Here is a 23,659-nt window from a genome sequence, read left to right as displayed (position 1 = left end):
AAGGAAAAAATATCCGTATAGGAAAGGAAGCCTAGCTTTTAATCATCTCAAATCTGAATTGGATTAAGAGGATCTGGGATTCCTAATGTCCTTAGCCTAGCTTCCTGCCAGAAGCAAAAGTAAATCCTTTCTGGATAATAGCATCCATAGTCTCAGATTGTCTATAGTATTTTTTTTCTTTCTAAGAGATGGCGTCTTGCTACATTGCCCAGGCTGGAGTGCAGTGGCTGTTCATAGGCACCATCCCACTACTGGTCAGCATGGGAGTTTTGACCTGTTTTGTTTTTGACCTGGTGTGGTTCACCCCTCCTTAAGCGATCTGGTGGTTCCCTGCTCCCGAGAGGTCACCATATTGATGCCAAACTTAGTGCAGACTCCAGATCCGCATAGCGCACTACAGCCCAGAACTCCTGGACTCAAGCCATCCTCCTGCCTCAGCCTCCCAAGTAGCTGGGACTATAGGCACACACCACCACACCTGGCGAGTTTTTAAAATACGGTGTCTAACATTCAGTAAAAAGCAGGCGTATGAAAAGAAAAGATGCAACTGAAAACCAAGAGGAAAAATTGACAGTAGGTACTATAATACATACACGCAGGGCATACAGATATTTGTTATCAGTCATGGACTAAAAAACAAAACTAAAAAAACAATCTATGATAAGTTAGAAGAATTAAAGGCAATTGATAATTTTGAGAGACTTGAAATGATAAAAATGAAATAGAAACTCTAGAAAAACACAAGAACTGATATTGATCAGTGGATTGGTTTAGCAATGTGAATATAGCTGAAGAGAGAATTAGTGAAATAGCATATATCAGGAAAAAAAATCCAGACTGAAGCATTAAGACAGAATGGTGGAGAATACAGTAAAGAGTGTAAGATGCATATGGAGTATGATGAAAAGGTCTTACGTATATGTAACTGAAGTTCCAGAGGAGAGGAGAAAGAGAATGGGGCAGAAGCATATTAGATGAGAATATATTGACTGAGAATTTTCCAAAACTGTTGAAAATCATCAAAACCACAAATTAAGGAAGCTCTGTAAACACCAAGCAGGAAAGCTACAAAGAAAACCACACCCAGGCACATTTTAGTAACACTGCTAAAAACTGGGGTCAAAGACAAATCTTAAAAGCAACCAGAAAATGAAAGACATTTTTACCTTCAAAGGAGCAACTATTAAAACTGACATCCTGACTTTTCAACAGTAACAGTGACACCCAGAAAACATGAAATAATAGCGTTAAAGTGGTGACAGAAAATAACCACCAATCTTTATCCAGTAAAAATATCCTTTAAAAGTGAGTACAAAATAAAGATGCTTTCATACAAAAATAAAACAAAACAAAAAGCCCCCACAGGATTTGTAACCAGCACAGACCTACCCTAGATGAAATACTAGAGAATGTTCTTTAGGCTGAAGGAAAATGATTCTAGATGGATGGGAAGAACACTGTCAAGGGCAGTTATGTGGGTAAATATGAATGAGTATGGGCTGTATAAAAAATAGTGATAATAATGACTTATGGCCTTTAAAAGATGTATGGAATTAAAGTATGTGGTGGTAATAGCACATAAGTTGAAAGGAGAATAAATGGAACTAGTATTCCAAGGTCCTTGCATTGTCTGAGAAGTGATAAAGGTACTAATTTATGTAAAATTTCATAAATCATAGGTACATTTTATAGTCACTAAGGTAACCACTAAAAGAATAAAGAATGTATATTTGATAAGCTCATGGAGGAGAAAAATGGGAATAAAAAATGCTTAAAGCAAAAGAGGGCAAGAAAAGGAAGATAATGGATCATGGAACAGGTGAGACACAGAAAACAAATAGTGAATTATTTTATTATTTATTGTGAGAGTCGGTTCTAGGTAAACCATATGAAAATGCCAATCTTAGAGCTGTTAGAATAGCAATTTTAGCTGGGAGGCAGAGGCAGCAGGATTGCCTGAGGTCAGTGAGACTGTCTCAAAAAAAAAAAAAAAATAGCAATTTCATAATATGTTAAATGTAAACATATCAAATTAGTTAAAATCAAAGATGGTCAGAATGAGTTAAAAAGAAACCAGCTATATTATATGTACAGAGTCATGCATTAAATGTAAGAATACAAGAAGGTTGAAAGTAGAAGGATGGAAAAAGATATGCTATGTAAACACCAATCTAGGAAAGGTGGTTTAGCTATTATATATAAGCTAAAGTTGACTTTTAAGACAAGAAGTATTCCTAGGGAGATAAAGAAAGCTATTTAAATGATGAAGAGTTCAGTTTATCAAGAAGGGGGAAAAAAGGATGTTCAAGTGTATACAGCATTATAATTGTATCAATATTTTAAAAAATGAGTGGAAAAAAGGTAGTTCAATAATCTCATGAATTAGCATAACTTTAAAATACTAGTTTTATCAAACTCATCAGTATTTGCATATATGATTTGTGTTGGTTTTTTTTTTTTTTCCTTTGAGATCGGGTCTTGCTTTGTCACTCAGTCTGGAGTGTAGTGGTGTCATTATAGCTCACGACAACCTCAAACTCTTGGGCTCCAGTGATCCTCCTGCTTCAGCCTCCCTAGTAGCTGGGACTACAGGTGTGTGCCATCATGCCTAGCTAGTTTTTCTATTTTTTGCAGAGACGAAGTCTTGCTCTTGTTCAGCTGGCCTCAAACTCCTGAGCTCAAGCATCTTCCTGCCTCAGCCTCCCAGAGTGTTAGGATTTCAGGTGTGAGCCATGGCACCCGGCCTTTTTCTGGTTTCTTTAGATCAACTTTGAGAAGAGCATCCATGTTGTAGTTAGTGTAGTATAATATTGTTGCTACGTATTATTTTATTGTAATCAGTATATCGCAATTTATGTCTGTTGTTGATGGACATTTGGGTTATTTCCAGTTTTCATTGTTACTAGTAATGCTTTTCTGCACATTTGTGTATGTATATCCTAGTACACCTTTCCAGATCTGTGGATCTGTGGATCTGCAGGTTGATAGAGTGTACAAATCTTTAACCTGTCAGTATAGTGCTGAACTGTTTTCCAAGTTGATTGTATCAGTATAGATTTCCACCAGCAGTCTTTGAGGGTTCCTTTTGTTCCATGTCATTGCCAAGCAGTTGGCATTGCTGATTTGGTGTGTGTCTAATTGTGATCTTATTTTCATTTTCCTGAATGTTTAATGAGGTTGAGTGCCATATCATATTTTGGTTATTTGGATATAATCTTTTGCTTTTGTGATAGTCTCATTCAAGGCTTTTGTCCATTTTTGTATTAGATTGTCTATAGTCTGTCTTACTGGTTTGTAAATGTTCTTTACATATTCTGCACGTGTATGTCTGGATATATATTCAGGTTTTGTTTTTTTTTTCCTCCTCTCCCCACCTCTGGTTATATATTCTGGATATATATGTATTATAAATAGCTTCTGATTTTGTGACTTGTGTTTTTACTCTTTTTGTGGTGTCTTTTGATAAGCAGTTCTTTTAAAGTATAATAGTAGAATTTAATTAATATTTTACTTTATAATTAGTGCTCTTTATGGTCCTGTTTAAGAAAAACTTTTCTTTACCATGAAGTCATGTAGATAACTTTTTTGTATTCTAAAGCTTTTTAGATTTGCCTTTGACATTTAGGTCTATAACCTACCTGGAATTAATTAATTAATTTATTTATTTTGGTATAGTGTAAGATGAGGGTTTAGTTTTATTTTCTTTTTTTCCCCTGTGGATACCCAATTGTTCCGTGACCATTTTTGGGAAGTAACCTCTCCTTTGTAATAAACCAAGTGTCTGTATATGTGTGGGTCTATTTTTGGACTCTTCTGTTCTGCTGGTTTAGTCTTTTCTAGACACAGAAAAATCCATGTAAATAGAAAGCACAAAAAGATGGTAGGAATAAATACAAATTATCAGTTGTTATAAAAAATATAAAAGAGACTAAACTCACCTTTTAGAAAACAAAGATTGTTACATTGGATTTTTTAAATCTAGGTATATGTTCTTTAAAAGAAACCCATTTAAAACATAAGATCTCAGAGAAGTCGAAAGTTAAAGATGGGAAAAAGAATCAGCAGGCAAATTCTGAGAGTTCTGCATTTATATGGGAAGGAATAGATAGATATCTCAGTTCAGCCCCAGGCTTTGCTGGGTCTGAGTCCTCTCTGCTTCTGTCCCCCAGTGGGGACAGAAATTAAAATTTGAGCCCCTAGATTACAGAGATTTACCTCCCCCACGGCAGCCATGTCCTTTATTTCTGCCCCTGGGAATTTTCTTTAGTCCATTGTGGGGTCAGCCATGTAATTAAAAGTAATTTTCAGTATTTCATCTAGCAGCTTTATTTATTTATTTATTTATTGTTTTATACAACATGGTGCATTCCCATCATCTAGCAGCTTTTAGGCATTTGTGTGGATGTTTTCCCCGTAGTTTTTAATCTGCTGTGTGTTGTCTGCACCTTTAGTCTTTCATAGGGCTTTAAGAGCCTAAGAACCTCCCCTTTGGGCCAGGCTTGGTGGTACTGTCTGTAGTCCCAGCTACTCTGGAGGCTGATTCAGGAGGATCATTTGAACCCAGTAGTTTGAGGCTGCATTGAACTATGACCGTGCCATTGTACCCTAGCCTAGGTAACAGACCCAGATCCTGTCTCTTTAAAAAAAAAAAAAAAAAGAAAAGAAAAAAAAAGCACCCTTCTGGGAGACCCCTAAAAAATCTAAAGTGATTGCCTGTGGACAGTGGGTGTTATGGGTCATTTCTTATATTCTCATGCATTTTTCATATTTCTGCAAAACACATTATTTCATAACTTTTTAAACTTTAAAAAAGAATTTGTCCTTAAGATTCTCCAAGTAATAGCACTTCTTTTCCATTTGTTGCAGGTGGTGCGGTTGTGTCAGAACCCAAAGCTGGCGCTAAAGAATAGCCCACCTTATATCTTAGACCTGCTGCCAGATACCTACCAGCATCTCCGTACTATCTTGTCAAGATATGAGGGGAAGATGGAGACACTTGGAGAAAATGAGTATTTTAGGGTGTTCATGGAGAATCTGATGAAGAAAACTAAACAGACCATAAGCCTCTTCAAGGAGGGGAAAGAAAGAATGTATGAGGAGAATTCTCAGCCTAGGTAATGGAGAAATACTACACAAATATTAATTCAGGTCTGTGACTGCCTGAGTGCCTAACACAATAGAAGTAGTTGAGTTGGTTTAAATTTTATGTTAACAGGAATGGAAAGCTGACATTTGATTTAAAGGGGTGTTTCATATAAAAGGTTGCCTTGGGGGACATTGTACCATCCCTAGCTCTGATAGATATGTTTATTTCTGAAAAATCAGAGAATTACAGTCAGGAAAATGAGTTGGAAGCAGTAGGTCTTTTGGAGACCCTGAAGATCATGAAATAAGAGGCAGATCTTGCCAGAAGCTGTAGCATATTAAATAAATTTTAAGCATGGGATAATAGAAAAAACAAGCCAATAGTATAGATATCTTTTTAAAAAAAATAAATCAGAGAAATGACATTTCCTTTATAGGTAAAAGTAACTTTTCAAATAGAAAAGGCAGAGACAAATGGGGTTAATTCAATAAATATTTGAGGGACCCCTATGTATTCTTTTGTACTAATTAAATACTGAAACCTATAGGTTATCCTACGTGTTGTTAGCTTGGCTGTTGTAAATTATATACAGAGAGAGAAATAAGGTTTTTTTTTTTTTTTCCTTAGAGAAATTCAGGGATCTTCTAAAGAGAGAAATAAGTTAACTGTATGTGTGGATGTAATTGTGTTTGATTTTGTCCAATAGGAAATATCAACTCATCTAGAACAAGTAATAAAAGAAGAATTTTTTAGTGAGTAAGTTACTCTTGAGGAGTGACTTGAAATTGGGAAGAACAGTAATTTCTAAGGGTATTAGGTTAATATGCATGACTCCAGCAGTAGTAACCTACTCACTAATCCTCTCACTGCCTTTCCTTTAGATCTGTTGGGTTAGATTCTGGCAACCCTAGTCTCTTATTTAAAATTTTAGCCACATCATTATCCATATTATTATTACCTTGACTGCAACAAATTACTCAGATTTAGTCCAGAATATCAGTCTTTTCTTCTTAAAAGGACTTCTGGTGAATGAATTCAGTCTTTAGGAACCTTTATAACTTCTAGCTTATATGAAAATGAACTTTATTCCTTTTAAATATTTGAATTTCAGGCCAGATGTGGTGGTTTATGCCTATAATCCCTGCACTTTGGGAGGCTAAGGTTGGAGGATCACTTGAGATCAGGAGATGTTCGAGACCCCTGTCTGTAGAAAAAAATAAAAATTAGTCAGGCGTGGTGGTGTAGGTTTGTAGTCCCAGCTACTTGGAAGGCTGAGTTGGAGGGATCCCTTAAGCCCAGGGTTTGAGGTTGCAGTCAGAGAGCTATGATCAAGCCACTGCACTCCAGCCTGGGGCTACAGAGTAAGACCCTGGCTGTAAAAAAAAAAAAAAAAAAAAAAGTAAATAAATCTATTTTATGCCTTTTGTTAAAATAAAACCTTGACTATATGGACCTCTTAGCTAAGTAGTCATTTTGTATTGCTGAGTTTCTAAAAAATCTGAAACTTAAAAAATTTATTTGCCATCTACTGTGAACTGGGTTCTGTCTAATTGTAGGAGGTGAAAAGGAGAATTAAGCATTCAAATATCACGTAATGTTATAAATGCTTTAATGGAGATGTGTACAAATGCTGTGTGAATACAGTTTTGCCTGGTGGCATCAGAGAAGGTGGCATAGAGGAAGTGTTATTTGAACTAGATTCTGAAGGATAAGTAGGAATTTTCTAGGCAGAGAAGTCAAGAAAAAGCCTGTAACTACAGCGGCATGAAAATGCATGCTCTGTATGTTTAAGGAAGGTGAGAAGTCTGGTCTGACTAGAATTGCTGGAGATAAGCTGAAAGTACAGGTTGGAGTCAGATTGTAAAGGGCTGTTCTTTGACCTGTAGACTTTCTCATAGAACAGTTTTTTTTTAAATACCATTTTTATAATGAAATAAAAATTAATAGATTTTCCTATCTTAGAGAGCTTACTGAACATTGTTTAATTTTTTAGTGACTGATGGTTTATCACTGAGAGGCAATATAGTATACTGGTTAAGCAGATAGACTCTGAAGTCAACTGCCAAGGTTGAATTTTTTTTTCCCCCCTTCCTCCCCAAGTTTGAATCTTAACTTTGCCACTTACTTTAGCTATGTGATTTCTCAGTTTCTTCTTCTGTAAAATGAAGTAATAATAGTACTTTCCTTATGGATTGTTGGGAGTCAAAATGAGTAACTAAAGGTTCAGTACTTAGAACAGTGATTGGCACATTGATAATAAGTGGCTTAGCACTTATTACTCTGAATCATCATCATTATTTTTGTTACTATAAACATAGATTATTGTGTCAGGTTATATATCAGTGATACCGCAAAGACCTAATGAAGTATGTAGTTTACCTTTACTAAATGTAAATTTTTTATATATATTTGCCCTTATTAAATGTAAGTATATAATATATAAAACACTATATATAATATATAAATGTAAGTATATAATATATAAAACACTATATGTAAGTACAGTTGACCCTTGAACAGTACAGTGGTTAGGGAAGCTAACCCCCTGTGCAGTCAAAAATCTGACTATAACTTTAGAATCCCCAGAAACTTAACTATTAATAGCCTACTGTTGACCAGAAGGCTTACCGATAACAGTTGATTAGCATACATTTTGTATGTGTATGTGTTATACACTGTGTGTTCACAATAAAGTAAGCTAGAGGAGAGAAAATGTCTTTATATTGAGTAGGAGGAGGAACTGGTCTTGCTTTTCATGGTGGCACAAGTGGAGGAGGTGGAAGGGAAGGGAGGAGAGACAGGCACAGTTGGTGCAACTTTTTTAAAATTTTTATTTATTTTTTTAGAGATGGGATCTCACTCTCTTGCCCATGTTGGAGTACAGTGACACAATCATGGCTCACTGCAGCCTCAAACTCCTGGGCTCAAGCAATCCTCCCACCTTGGCCTTCCATAGTTCTGGGTTTGCAGGCATGAGCCACCGTGGCAGGCCCTTTTGCCTCTTTTTAAACCTCACTGTCAGTATGCTTGTTTTTATCAATTTTATTTGCCCTAATATGAGGCTTTTAATCCTTTGGGCTTTGAATATGAGCTTTTAATCCAGCTTTGTGCAAATTATATGTAAAGTGAGAGTAAATACATTTCAATTGAGAATCAGGGCTTTTTTAAAATAAGGGAATATGTATGGATTTTAGTGTATAATCTTTGTGACCTGTGTTTTGATTGCTTAGGGGCTTTTTTTTTCCTATTCATTTTTTTATTGATATATAATTCACGTACCATAAAATTTGCCCTTTTAAAGTATACAATTGAGTGGTTTTTAGTGTATTCACAAAATCATGCAATCATTAGCACAATCTAATTCCAGAACATTTTCATCCTGCTAAAGAAACCCCATACCCATTAGCAGTTGTTCTTTATTCTCCTCTCTAGATACCTCCAACCCCCAGCCCTTGGCAGTCACTAACATCTGCTTTCTGTCTCTGTGTACTTTGCTGTTCTGGACATTTCATATAAGTGGAATTATATAATATGTGGCCTTTTGTGCCTACCTAGCTTCTTTCACTTAGCATGTTTTCACAAATTCATTCATATTATAGCACGTATCAGTACTGCATTCCTTTTTATATCTAAGTATAAATAATATTTGAATATATGGATATGTCACATTTTGTTATGGCTATTTGGGTTGTTTCTACTTTTTGGCTATTACAAATAATGTTACTGTGAACAGTGGTGTACAAGTTTTTGTGTGGCTATATGTTTTCACTTCTCTTGGGTATGTATGTCCAGGAGTGGAATTGCTGAGTCATATGGTAATTCTATGTTTAACTTTTTTAGGAACCTCCAACTGTTTCCACAGCAGCTGTACCATTTTACATTCCCCCAGCAACATATGAGGGTTTTGATTTCTTGCCAGCACTTGTTATGGGATTTTTTATTATAGCCATCATACTGGGTGTGAAGAGATTTCGAGGTGCATTTCCGTAATGAGAAATGATGTGAACATCTTTTCATCTGCTTATTGGGTGTTTGTATAGAATAGTTCCCTCCTTATCCGCAGTTTCACCTTTCTTAGTTTCAGTTACTTGTGGTCAACTGTGGCGTGAAAATATTAAATGGAAAATTCCAGAAGAAAACAATTCATAAGTTTGAAATTGCATGCCGTTCTGATTAGCATGTTGAATTCTTGTGTCATTTCACTCTGTCCAGCCTGGGACATGAATCATCCCTTTGTCCAGGAGATCCATGCTGTATGGTATATAGCCCCTGTAGCCATCTTGGATATCGGGTCAAGAATACATAGTATATATGGGGTTCAGTACTATCTGAGGTTTCAGGCATCCACTGGGGGCCTTGGAACATATGCCTTTTGGATAGGGGGACTACTATACCTTTAGAGATATGTCTGTGAAATTCTTTGCTCATTTTTAAATTGGGTTATTTGTCTTTTTATTGTTGAGTTATAAAATCCCTTTACATATTCTGGTTACTTGGCTCTTACCAGATATATAATTTGCAAAACTTTACTCTCATTTTGCAGATCATCTTTTCACATTCTTTGATTGTTTGTACTTTTAAGAAACTGTTGACTAATTCCGGGTCATGAAGATGATGCATAAGAGTTTTCCCTGAGTTTCATAGTGTTAGCTCTTGCACTTAGGTCTTTTATCCATTTTGAGTTAATTTTTGCATATGATGTGAGGTAGAGGTTCGGCTTCATTCTTTTGCATCTGGATATCCCTTTGTCCCAGCACCATTTGTTGAAAAGACCGTCCTTTCTCCACTGAATGGACTTGTTGCTCTTACAGAAAGTAAATTGACTCTAAATGTAAGGGTTTATGTCTGGATTCTAAATTTGATTTTACTGATCTACATGTCTATCATGTTGCTAGTGTCACACTATCTTAATCACCGTAGCTTTGTAGTAAAGCTTTGAAATCAGGGAGTATGAGCTCCCCAACTTTGTTTTCCTTTTTCAGCATTGTTTTGGCAGCTATTCTGGATCCCTTGCATTTCTATATGAATGTAAAATTAAGATCAGTTTGGCAATTTCTGCAAAAGGAACAGCTGGAATTTGATATTGACTCTGTAGATCATTTTGGGGACTATCGCCATTTTTAACAATGATAAGTCTTCCAGTCATAAACATTGGATATCTTTCCATTTATTTATGTTTTCTTTAAGTAATGCTTTATGGTTTTCAGTGTTCAAATCTTTTACCTCTTTGGTTCAATTCATTCCTAAGTATTTTATTCTTTTTGATGCTATTATAAATGGAATCATTTTCTTAAATTTTTTTTCTTTCCCTAAATTTCTCTAAGTTGAAGTGTGTTTTCGTAATCTCATTTTGGATTGTTCATTGCTCATATATAGAAATACAGTTGACTTTTGTATATTAATCTGGTATCCTGCAACTTTGCAGAACTCATTTATTGGCTCTAGTAATTTCTTGGTGGATTAGGCTTTCCTATATACGAGATCATGTCATGTGCAAATAGAGATAGTTTTACTTCTTCCTTTCCCTCCTGGGTGCTTTTGATTTCTTTTTCTAGCCTAATTGCCCTAGCTAGACCTCCTGTGTTAAACAGAACCTATGTTGAACAGAACTGGCAGGACGGGACATATTTGTTTTCTGTTATTAAGGGGGAAAACTTTCAGTTTTTCACCTGTTGAGTAGGATATTAGCTGTGGGATTTTTGTAGATGCTCTTTATCAGGTTGAGGAATATTCCTTCTGATTCTTGTTTGTTCCTGTTTTTTAATCATGAAGTGGGGTGGCTGGGGGTACGGAGTTGCAGTGGTTCATGCCTGTAATCCCAGCACTTTGCAAGGCCAAGGTGGAAGGATAACTTGAGGCCAGGAGTTTGAGACCAGCCTGGACAACATTGCAAGACCCCGTCTTTCAAAAAACATTTTTTAAAAATTTTAGCTGGGCATGGTGGCATATGCCTGTAGTCAGCTACTCAGGAGGCTGAGGCAGGAGGATCACTTGGGCCCAAGAGTTGGAGGTTGTAGTGAGCTATGATTGCACCACTGCACTCCAACCTGGGTGACAGAGTGAGACCGTGTCTCAAAAAAAAAAAAGAAAGAAAATCATGAACAGGTAGGTGTTAGAGACCTTTCATACTTTGTTCCTGGTTTTTCTTTTTGGGGTAGATAAGGTTGTGGAATAGGGGAGTGCTAGTTAAAGTATATGTAAAGAGGCTGGGTGCCGTGGCTCACGCCTGTAATCTCCTAGCACTGTGGGAGGCCGAGGCGGGGCAGGATCCTTTGAGCTCAGGAGTTTGAGACCAACCCGAGCAAGTTCCAGACCAGCCTGAGCAAGAGCAAGACCCCGTCTCCACTAAAAATAGAAAAATTAGCCAGGCGTGGTGGTACGCACCTGTAATCCCAGCTACTCAGAAGGCTGAGGCAGGAGAATCACTTGAGCCCAGGAGTTTGAAGTTGCTGTGAGCTAGGGTGATGCCACGGTACTCTAGCCCAGGCAACAGAGTGAGACTCTGTCTCAAAAAAAGAAAAAAAGTATGTGAAAAGAATCTTGATTATAAACAGAAAACTAACTTGAATAGCTTAAGCTCAAGTAGAAATTTGTTGACTCATAGAATTTTGGAAAAAAATGAGTATCTGAAGTTGCAGTAACGGCAAGAATTGGAGGTGAAGCCTCAGGAACAACTGAAACCAGGATTGAAATGCTGCCGGGACTCCATATCTTCTTATCTTTGATTCTTCTGGTATTACTTCATACTCTCCGTGTAGATTAATGTCTAAATTTCAGGAAAAGATGGCCTCTGCAATACCCAAGTTTTATATCTTAGGAGTTTCTATTACAGCAGAAGGTCTGACTCTTACTTCAGTTTGGACTTTGGCTTAATATAGAGGAATTGATTGTCCCTGGACCCTTCAACTCTGGAAGGAGAAGCTAAATATTGTGATTAGTCCAGCACAGGGCAGTGGCTTGGGGAACATACCTGCTCTCTTAAAGCCATGTGCATGAGGAAATTTGATCCTAGGTTGGGTGTTGAGGAGCTAATCCCTTACATATTCTTTAGAAGAATATATGTAAGTGTATTTATCAGTATATAATATAGTTGCTTTGTGACTTTATTTTAGAAGAGAGTATTAGCTGAACCAAATTCTCTGAAGATAACTTTGCCCTCATTTTTCTTAGTCCTTGTAAAAAATGAGTTAAACAAAACCATAAGCCATTTTCTTGCTTTGATCTTTCTCGGTTTTGCACCTGTTTTCATTTGTGCACAGGAAGTTACAGTAGAAGCTGGATGAGATTATACATTGCAGTTAATTTAAAAACTGGATTGTATTCACTGTGGAAGAAAGATTAAGCTTTTCAATTGTAATTATTCTGCCCTTTTAGAGGTAATTAAACTGAAATTATCAAGATTTGGTTTGTTGTATTCAGCTTGGAATAATTCAGGAGTAACTAAAAGCTCATGTGCTAGCCATTCATTAAAGAAAAAGTTAGTATTGAGTACTTTCTCTGGGGTGTAGGCAATGGCTTCAGGAGCAGCAATAGAGCAATGAATAGTACATAGTCCCTTCTCTCATGAAACTTATAATTTTTTCTTTTTCCATTAGTTTCCAAGCATAACCTTTATTCCAGTTTTCAAATTATCCTCCAGTGGAACAGTAGTATTTCACAGACTAGACAAAAGTGTTTGTGCTGCTATCATCTTTTCCTAGCAGCCTGAATGTAGGTTTTGATAAGTAATGCCAAATCCTGTTGGTAGACAATGGCAGTTTAGATCTTTGTGTTGAGGAGTTTGAGCTTGGTGGGAAAAGATTTCCATTTAGATTAAGAATGCCTTTCTTGCCTTTTGGAAAAGGACAGGAACATGCTCCTGTATCTTTTCAGTCCGGGAGAGAGATGGTGATAGCTTGGACCAAGGTAATGCTAGTAGAGATGAAAAGAAGTGGGTAGAACTTGCTGTGTTTTAAAACATACCAGGACTTGCTAATGGATTGGATAGGTTTCCAGTTTGACCTACTGGATAGATGGTGCAATGGGAGGCCACTGAGATTTTAAACAGGGGAAGGACAAAATAGTATTGGCTGCTATCTGGAAAATAGATAGGGCTATTTTCCCTATCTATAGGGCTGTAGCAATGAGGGAAGTAGAGGGATAGGTTACAAGGTTATTGCTCTAGGCCAGATGAGAGATGAGATAGTTTAGACTAGGGAGGGGGAATTTCAAAGGAAGAGGAATGGACAGATAAGAAATAGATTAGATCTAGAATCAGTAAGAATTGTTGGTGGATTGGACAAAACGAGGATGGGAAAAGATGACAGGGAAGAATCAAGGATGACTTTCAGGTTTCTGGTTTCATTAATTCTGCCCATAGTGGTAACATTTACTAAAATGGGGAATTCAGAGTGTAGATGTGAGAAGAACCAAATTGAGAGTGAGAGAAATCAAGAGTTCCATGCTGGACGTGTTTAAGTTCGAGATACTTTTATAAACCATGTAAGGAGATGTCTAGTAAGCGATTGGCTATTTTAGAATTTGAAGTTTAGAGGGAGAGACCCGTGATAGAGCTAGAAATTTGGTTCAGAGGAGTGTTTAAAGCCATGAGAGTGGGTGCACAGGATCATGTAGAGGGAGGGAAGAAGAGTCAGCGATGAAGACTCAACAGGAGGCACCACTGAAGGAGGGAAAAAACCAGGAGAGAGTACATTGCAAAGGCCAACAAAGAACATTTTAAAAAAGAAAAAAACAGGAAACCTTCTCTAAATAAATTTGGCAAAGGAATGGAATAAGCCACAAAAGAAAAACACAGAAGGCCAATAGAATATTAAAAGAACAATCTAGTTTGCAAAGCATAAAATAATTTTCTTTAGGCTTGCAAAAGTGGATAAAATGGCAAATCTTTTTATTAGCATTTCAAAAGAGGATGCAAGGTGGCTCACACCTGTAATCCTAGCACTCTGGGAGGCCGAGGCGGGTGGATCCTTTGAGCTCATGAGTTCGAGACCAGCCTGAGCAAGAGCAAGACCCTGTCTCTGTTAAAAAAAATAGAAAGAAATTAGCTGGACAACTAAAATTATATAGAAAAAAAAAAAATTAGCTGGGCATGGTGGCGCATACCTGTAGTCCCAGCTACTCAGGAGGCTGAGCCCAGGAGTTGGAGATTGCTGTGAGCTGGGCTGATGCCACGGCACTTTAGCCTAGGCAACAGAGTGAGATTCTGTCTCAAAAAAAAAAAAAAAGAATTTGTATTTTTGATGAGGGAGCCAAGTCCATTCATTGGAGAAAGGATACTGTTTTCAATAATTGGTTGCTGGGAAAACTGGATTACAAAAACTAGATAAGCAAAAGAATGAAGTTGAACCCTTACCTTATATCATATATAAAAATGAATTTGAAATGGATCAAAGAGCTAAATTTAAGAGCAGAAATACTAAACATAAGTGAAAATCTTCATGACCTTGGATTAGGCAGTGATTTCTTAGGTATGACCCCAAAAGCATAGGCCATAAAAGAAAAAATAGATAAATTGGACTTCATCAAAATAAAAAACTTTGTGCATCAGAGGACACTATTAGGGAAGTGAAAAGACAACCCACGAAATGGGAGAAAAGATTTGCAAATCATATATTTGATAAGTGGTTAATATTAAGAATATATAAGGAAATCTTAACAACACAAGAGCAAAACAAAAATGGTCAAAGAATTTAAATAGACATTTCTTCACAGATGTACATTTGGCCAATAAGCTCATGAAAAGATGCTTGACATCATTAAATTGTAGGGGAAATGCAATTCAAAGCCACAGTGAGATAGTACTTCACGCCCATTAGGATGGATATGATCCAAAAAAGGAATATAGTAAGTGTTGGTGAGGATATAGATACATTGGAACCCTCATGCTTAGCTGGTGGAAATGAAAATGGTACAACCACTGTAGAAAACAGTTTGCCAGTTCCTCAAAAAGTTGAACATGGATTACCATATGATGATCCAGCAGTTCTTCCTAGGTATGTGCCACGAAGAAGTGAAAGCAGAGATTTGAACAGATAATTGTATTAATACACCCGGGTTCATAGAAGCAGTATTCATGACAGTCAGAAGGTAGAAACAACCCAACAGTTCATCAGCAGATGAATGGATGACCAAAATGTAGTATATCCATACAGTGGAATATTATTAACCCATAAAAATGAAATTCTTACATGCTACAACATGGATAAACCTTGAGGACACCATGCTAAATGAAATAAGCCAGGCACAAAAGTGTATATATTGTATGATTCCACTTATATGAGGTATGTACAATAGGCAAATTCATAGAGACAGAAGGTATAATGAAGGTTACTAGGGGTTGGGAGAGAGAGAATAGGTAGTTATTGCTTAATGGGTACACTAGAAACTATATTCTGTTTGGGCTTATGAAAAATTCTGGAAATGGATAGTGGTGATGGTTATACAATATTGTGAATATACTTTATGCTACTGAATTGTACACCTAGAAAAAGTTAAATTTTTTTTTTCAAGAGGTCCTATGGGAAAAAAAAGCTTTAAATAACAATTTAGCCAGGCACAGTGGCTCACACCTGTAATCCCGGGACTTTGGGGGGGCTGAGGTGGGAGGATCACCTGAGGCCAGGTGTTTGAGACCAGCCTGGGCAACATAGCAAGACCCTGTCTCTACAAAAAAAAGTAGAAAAAATTAGCTGGGCATGGTGGCAAGCACCTGTAATTCTGGCTACTTGGGAGGCTGAAGCAGGAGGATCTCTTCAGCCCAGTAGTTGAAGGTCGCAGTGACTATAATTATGCCACTGCACTCCAGCCTGAGCCCCAGAGTGAGACCCAGTCTCTTTTAAAACAAAACAAACAAAAACCAATTTAAACATTGCACAAGTGCTTTTCCTGAGGACATCTGAGGACAGTATCGCTTGTTGTGTACTTCTCATTTTGTCATATAGAATGTTAAGAAAACATGTCTTCAACAATTGAAATTTAACAATGTTAATAATTTTTTTGCTTCATTAAGGACATTTCTTTTTTTTTTGTTCCTTCATTTTTTTCTTTTTTCTGTGGACTTGTGTAGAGAAGTAAGGACATTAGTAAGTGCAGTAAGCATTTTGCTTTTACTGCAAGTCACAGTGAAGAATACAGTGACTACCTGTATAATTTGGTGCTACTGTCTTGATTCATGCTAAGATACCGGCAGTCTTATCCACCATTGCTTGTGTGCCATCAATGCAAATACCAACACAGTGGAAAAGGCAAATCATGGAAATAATTTTAACATTGTAGACTCCCTGAAAAGGTCTCAGGGACTGCATACCATATTTTGAGAACTGCTGTATTGATGTATACATTTTTAAAATGCTATAGCCACATTATAAGGAATTAAAAAAGCAATAAAAGGGAAAAGAAAGTGACTAACTGCTGTTATTTAGGTGCAGTTCCTTCTAATTTCTTAAAGAGTAGCATTTTCATGATGTTATGCTGTTCCTACACTACTTTATAATTCTAGAGAGAGGCAGACTATTCTTGTCTTGTTCGTGGTTGCATCATTGTGCATTTCAAAGGAAGAGAATATCAAGGCTAGTAAATAGATTTTGATAAGTCTGTCTGGTCCTATGGATAGATAGTAGCTGCTTAGATTGCCATGTTGAGGGGTTCACTGGCCACAAGTTCCAGAATGGATTAGAAATGTATTCTGGGCCAGGCGCGGTGGCTCACGCCTGTAATCCTAGCACTCTGGGAGGCCGAGGCGGGTGGATTGCTCAAGGTCAGGAGTTCAAGACCAGCCTGAGCGAGACCCTGTCTCTACTAAAAATAGAAAGACATTATATGGACAACTAAAAATCTATATAGAAAAAATTAGCCGGGCATAGTGGCGCATGCCTGTAGTCCCAGCTACTCGGGAGGCTGAGGCAGTAGGATTGCTTAAGCCGAGGAGTCTGAGGTTGCTGTGAGCTAAGCTGACGCCACGGCACTCACTCTAGCCTGGGCAACAAAGTGAGACTCTGTCTCAACAAAAAAAAAAAAAAAAAAAAAAAAAAAAAGAAATGTATTCTGTGGGCCTGGCAGGGTAGCTTACGCCTATAATCCTAGTACTTTGGTGTAGGACAAGGCAGGAGGATCCCTTGAGGCCAGGAGTTCAAGACCAGCCTGAGCAACATAGTGAGACCTTATTTCTACAAAAAAAAAAAAAAAAAAAAAAAAATAGAAAAGTTAGCCAGGCATGGTGGCACACTTGTAGTTCCAGCTATTTGAGAGGCTGAGGCAGGAGGGTCACTGAAGCTTAGGAGTTTGAAGTTGCAGTTGAGCTATGGTGATGCCAGTGCACTCTGGCCCAGGCAACAGAAAAAGACCCAATCTTAGAAAAAAAAAAATCCAAAATTTATAGTTTTCATCAAATTTAGAAAATTTTTATCATATTTCTTCAAATTTTTTTGTTTCCCAGGGGACTCCATTTACATGTATATTTGGCCATTTGATGTTGTCCCACTGGCCAGTGATGCTCTGTTCATTTGTTCCAGTGTTTTATTTTGGGTAGTTTCTGTTACTCTGTCTTCAAGTTATTGTGTCTTTTCTTCTGCAGTGTATGTATAGATTTATTCCTTCAGAGATAGGGTCTCACTCCACCTCAGCGATCCTCTCGCTTCAGCCTCCTGAGTAGCTGGGACTACAGGTATGTGCCACCAAGCCTGGCTAATTTATTTTTTATTTTTTTAGAGACAGGGTCTCACTTGTGTTGCCTGGGCTGGTCTTGAAATCCTGGCCTCAAGTGATGCTCCTGCCTTCCAAAGCACTGGGATTACGGTGGTGAGCCACCACACCTGGCCTCTTCTGCAGTAATTAATCTGCGGTTAATCCCTTCCATTGAAGTTTTCATCTCTGCAAGTTGGATTTGGGTCTTTTTTATATCTTCCATGTACTTAACATGTGGAAGTGTTTCTCTACCCTTTTTTTACATATGGAATATAATTAGAATAACTATTTTGATACCCTTGTCTGCCAGTTCTTCCGTATGTGTCACTCATGGATTTAATTCTATTGGTTTATTTTTATTCTCAGTAAGAGTCATATTCTTCTGCTTCATTGCATGTTTGGTAATTTTGACTGGATGCCAGACATCGTTAATTTTACCTTTTTGGGTGCTAGATTCTTTTGTGTTCTTATAAATATTTTTGAGCTGTGTTCTGGAACACAGCTACATTACTTGGAATAGTTTGATCCTTTTAAACTTTGTTAGGCAGGACCAGAACAACATTTAATCTAAGGTGAATTTTCCCCAATGCCCACTGAATTACGAGAGTTTTTTCCTTCCATGTCCCTGTGTGAGAACTAGGGATTATTCCTTTTACTCCTTTTAGGTGGTTCTTTCCTCAGCCTCTAGTATTTCTGTGTGCTGATTGGTGCTCAGCTGAAGACTTGTCTTAGGAGGTCCCTCTCTTCGTATGCAGCTCTCTCCTCTCTGGTGTTCTGCACTGGGAACTCCAATTGCCTTGGCTTCCCCAGACTCGCAGTTCTATCTCCTCAATCCAGAGAGACCATCGGGTCTGCCTAGGTTCCCCTTCCAGTCCTGAGACCTGGAAACTCTCCAGGCAGTAGTTAGGTCAATGATAGGGCTCCCCTTATTTGTTTCCACCCTTTAGGGATGCTGTCCTCTGCTGCCTGATGTCTAGTGTATGAAAATCATTGTTTCATATATTTTGTCTATTTTTTTAGTTCTTTCGGGTGGGAGAGTAAATCCAGTCTTTGCAATTCCTTCTTGGATGAAAGCAGAAGTCTCAGTCTAAAACTTACTTGGGAGTATTTCCAAATTCAGATGCAGTTAATATTTTTCATGTGCTTGCTGTGTGTCTGATTTATTTGAAACTCAGTGTAGTCTTTTTCATGCACTCCCTACCTCACTGCACATTAGTTGGGCATTCTCTGTGTGTTGGGCACTGTATACTCATTGTTGAGCAGACTGACACTTTATAGATGTGGAAACTGAGGCTCAGAGAGTGAGAATAAATTACCCAAGTCCATGTAGCTAGTAAGTGGCAGAGCCTTAAAAAATTTGAAGAAATGAGAAAAAAATTTCTAAATTTGATGAAAAACTATAGATTTTAGACTGAGAGGTAGCCAATTAAGAATCTTCTCATACGTCCCTCTCAAGTCCACAGAATACGTTTCTAATCCACCCTGGAACCTATTGCCTCTGAACCCCGTGACACAGTAATCCAGGCAGCTACCACCTATCTGTAGGACCATGCAGACTTATTAAAATCTGTTTATTAGCCTTGATACTCTGTTTCTTTGAAATGCACAATGGGTCAACCAAAAGACTGCTTTTATCCGAGGTTTCCAAATTGTTTATTGCCAATTCTATTTTCTTTGTTTGAATGTAAAGGAATGGTGACTATATATTTCATTTCATTTCACAGAAATGATCCTTTGGAGGCCGCAGCTCAAGCATTATGTAAAACAGTAAACTACATAAGCTTAGAGAAATTAAAATATGTTTTAATAGGCATGTCTTTTGAACACAAAAATACTCAGTTGTGTGACTTGCAATAGGATTATGTACTCACATACCAAGAGAATTTCATTACAAATATTTCTAGTAGGACATAGGCTTGATTATGCAGATAGAAGGAATATGAAGGCACTCTGCTGTGTCTACCCCTAAAGGATCAGTGGTAACTTTTATAAAACTAGAGCATTATAGAGAGGTAGGCAGAATGTCAAGTAGAATGTGCAAAAAAGCTTTTTCTAATCACTTTGCTCTAATAGTGCCAACCAAGACTTGCTCTAAAACCGTAGTACTGTGAAGTCTACAACTGCATTTAAATTAGGAATATCTTAAAGAACAAGCTCAAAAACTGGCTGCAAGAATGTCTTTCCTGCCAGTTTTTTAGTATACAAAGCCAGCAAATGCCTGCTAGAGATACCTAGTGGTATGAAAATGTTAGCAGCATTGTGGATTTCAGTTCTGGCAGCTTATTTTTCTCCTTTTATGTGTGTTGAACTTGAAATATTGTTCAGAAAGCTTACATCCTGTGTATTTAAGGATTAAATTTGTTAAAGAAATGGAATAAAAACTTTTCTTCGTTAGCATTTTTCTTTCCTCTCTTTCTTTTAAACCCTCCTCCTACTCCTTTTAGATGCAAAACACTCATCCAGCTTCGTGTCTAATGAAATATATCTAGATGGTTGAAATCTAAGTTCAGACTTAATGTCTCTTGTTTTATTCTTATTTTTATGGTATTTTTCTCAGACTATTTATATTTAAAATAATTAATTGAATCTTTTATTTTCTCCATGAAGTAGAACCAGATAATAGTGATCCCTTTCCTCATGTTCTCCTGTTTTAACTTCAGTGAGCATGATTAAAAAGCCACTTAGGAAAGAAAATCTTGCGTTGTTTCTGTTAATAGTGAGCTAAGTTCTCTTGACATGAACCTTTGTGCAGGGCTCTTTGAGCCTATATATGGCTGCATATTACCTATTTTATTTTTTAATTCACTAGATCAAGGTTTTATAGGTTAGGTCTTCCTTGCAGATTCTTAATGACTAACAGACTGCTTTGCATCACAGTTTATCAGTTATTTTTGCTCAGTGACACACTTTCATGTCAGTAAATATGTAGTATTGAGCAGTGAAGTGAAGGCAGTGTAGAATAAAGTGTTCTCATAGTTTAATCATTCCATAATATAAACATATATCAAAACACCACATTGTACCCCATACATACTATTATTATTTGTCAATTCAAAATTTTAAAAAAGTATTCTCATAGGATTGTTGTATTACAATAAATAAATACTTAGAAAGCATTTAGAATAATGCTTTGTTCACAGAAAGCAGGACATAGTATTTGATTAAAAGAAAATTAGAGGTACTCATTGATGAAAAATTATGGAAAGGAGAAAGTTAAAAGAAATAAGTCATGTTTCCTGAATTGTACACTTAAAATGGTTAAAATAGTAAATTTTGACATGTACATTTTACCAGAACTTTTTTAAAAGAAAGAAATTACAATTTAAAGGCTGTTGAAATTTTCTTTAATGTTAAGTACAGTCATGTGTCTCTTAATGATGGGGTTACATTCTGAGAAATGTGTTGTTAGTTGATTTTATCATTGTGGGAACATTAGAGTGCACAGATGGGATAGCCTACTACACATCCAGGCTATATGGTACAGCCTATTGCTCCTAGGCTACAAACCTGGACAGCATGTTACTGTTCTGATACTGTAGGCAACTATGACACAATATGAAGTATTTGTGTCTTGAAACATCTGAACATAGAAAAGGTACAGTAAATATACAATATTGTAATCTTACCGGGACCACTGTTTTATATGCATCCCATTGTTGACTGAAAGGTTATTGTATGGCACGTGACTGACTCATTCAGCAAGTTTTTTTTTTTTTTTCCCCAGACAGAGTCTCACTCTGTTGCCCAGGCTAGAGTGTCCTGGTGTCAGCCTAGCTCACAGCAATCTCTAACTCCTGGGCTCAAGCCATCCTCCTGCCTCAGCCTCCCAAGTAGCTGGGACTTACAGGCATGTGCCACCATGCCTGGCTAATTTTTTCTATATATATTTTTAGTTATCCATATAATTTCTTTCTATTTTTTTTTTAGTAGAGATGGGGTCTTGCTTTTGCTCTTGCTGGTCTCGAACTCCTGAGCTCAAAGAATCCACCCGCCTCAGCCTCCCAGAGTGCTAGGATTATAGGCGTGAGCCACCGCACCCAGCTGAGCAAGTATTTTTGAGGACTTGTTCTCAGCAGACTCCTGGTGAACATCAGTGGCATCATTTAGACTGGAATTCATGGGTAGAATGATGAGCAGGTATATAGATTCCCTACTTTCTTGGTGGCCTGTGGGTGAGGAGTGCTTGGATTGGGGCACAGCTAGATGTACTGTTAGACTGGGTTCCAGGAAAGGGATTCTGCCACCCCTCCCCCACCTCTCTTTTTATGGAGTTGCCTGTGGTGAGGTAAAAAGTGTTGCATTTGGGTGCCATTTGTTTACAGGAGTTGCTGAGAACCAGCTGCCTGGTACTTAGAGACTGGGGGGGGAGGGAGGGGTGCAGGTTCCTGAGAAGATGTTTAGGGGAAACTCCTCCTGCCAGAAGGAGGGAGGATCCCCCGGTCCTAGTTAGCTTGTTGCTAAGCAACCCAGAAAGAACAAGACCAGTTAGTCAAATTTGGTAGTCCAGGTGAGATAATGGTGGCTTGGACTAAGGTGATAACTGGACTAAGATGGAGATAAGTTATTGGCACTATGAGATACATGGTTTCTTCTTTGTTTTTTATTGCAGTAAATTATGTTAATTGATTTGTAAAGTTAAAACATCCTTGGATAAACCCCAGTTTGTAATTATATACATATATGTATATATATGTATATAATACATATATATACATATATGTATGTATATATATGTATATATATTTATATATATATGTATATATATACACATATATATATATAAATATATATATTTACTACTTCACTGGATTCTATTAATAATTATTTGGGATTTTTTCATTTATATTGGTAAGTGAAGCTAGCATGTAAATTTTCATGGTCTTTATCTGATTATGGAAATAATCAAAATAAGTTACTTATTTCTGTATTTGGGAAGAGTTTGTAGAAGATAAGAATTAGCTTTTGCAGGGAATATTTAGCAAAAATTCTTTTGTAATACTGACACAGTCTATTTGTGCTTGTGCACACATACAGGTATAAGCATATCTATATATGAGGATGGAGAGTGGATTTTGATACCTATTCTATTTAATGGTTATGGTTATTTGTTCACTCAGGGTGGGTTTTGGGTTTTTTTTTTTTTTTTTTTTAATGAGACAATGTCTTGCTCTTTCACCTGGGCTAGAATGCAGTGGCATCATACCTTACTGCAACTTCCAACTCCTGGGTTCCAACGATCCTCCCGCCTCCAAGTAGCTGGGACTGCAGGCAGGCACCACCACGCCTGGCAAATTTTTCTATTTTTTGTAGAGACAGGGTCTCGCTCTTGTTCAGGCTGTTCTTGAAGTGGCCTCAAGCAGTCCTCCTGCCTCAGCCTCCCGAAGTGCCAGGATTACAGTCATGAACCACCACGCCCGGCCCACAATTTTCTTATAAATATAGCTTCTTTGGGATCTTGTCAGCATTTCCAAATACCTCTCACATGGACTATTCTGTCTTTTAAAGGAGGAGCCTACCAGTATTGTTTTTTTCTATCCTTCTGATTCCTTTCCACCTCCCTCCACACTCCTCCCAAAGGGGGAAACACTATTTTAGCTTGATTGTCCTGTGGGAGGGAACTAGCAGATGGACAGTTCCATTCCCAACAGGGCCAACAATTTTTCACATATTATTCACAAATCTGTTTTCCTGTCTTAGACCTGTTTCCCAAGCTGCCTGCTAGTCATTGCCATGTTAATATCTTTCCGACATCTCACACTCAACATTTCTGAACACAGAATGCTATCCTCTTAGTTAGCAAACCAACCTCATCATCTGTGTTCCCTAATTGAGTTAGTGCTGTGTAATGTGATGACAAGCATAAACTATTGGGACTGATTCTTGGCTTAACAA

The 23,659-nt window shown here is 37.4% G+C and overlaps 1 protein-coding gene across 1 annotated transcript in view; it reads left to right on the top strand.

Moving 5' to 3' along the window:
- The window catches only part of CBL (Cbl proto-oncogene), a 75,404-nt gene that overhangs the window by 15,931 nt on the left and 35,814 nt on the right, over positions 1-23,659 (top strand). Inside the window, exon 2 of the mRNA XM_069468824.1 lies at positions 4,867-5,114. Within this exon, the coding sequence (XP_069324925.1) occupies positions 4,867-5,114 (248 nt within the window). The remainder of the gene's footprint in view (positions 1-4,866; positions 5,115-23,659) is intronic.

Source organism: Eulemur rufifrons, chromosome 6 (genome assembly GCF_041146395.1).
Source record: "Eulemur rufifrons isolate Redbay chromosome 6, OSU_ERuf_1, whole genome shotgun sequence".
Classification (NCBI taxonomy): Eukaryota; Metazoa; Chordata; class Mammalia; order Primates; family Lemuridae; genus Eulemur; species Eulemur rufifrons.
This window is presented reverse-complemented; position numbering and strand designations above follow the sequence as displayed.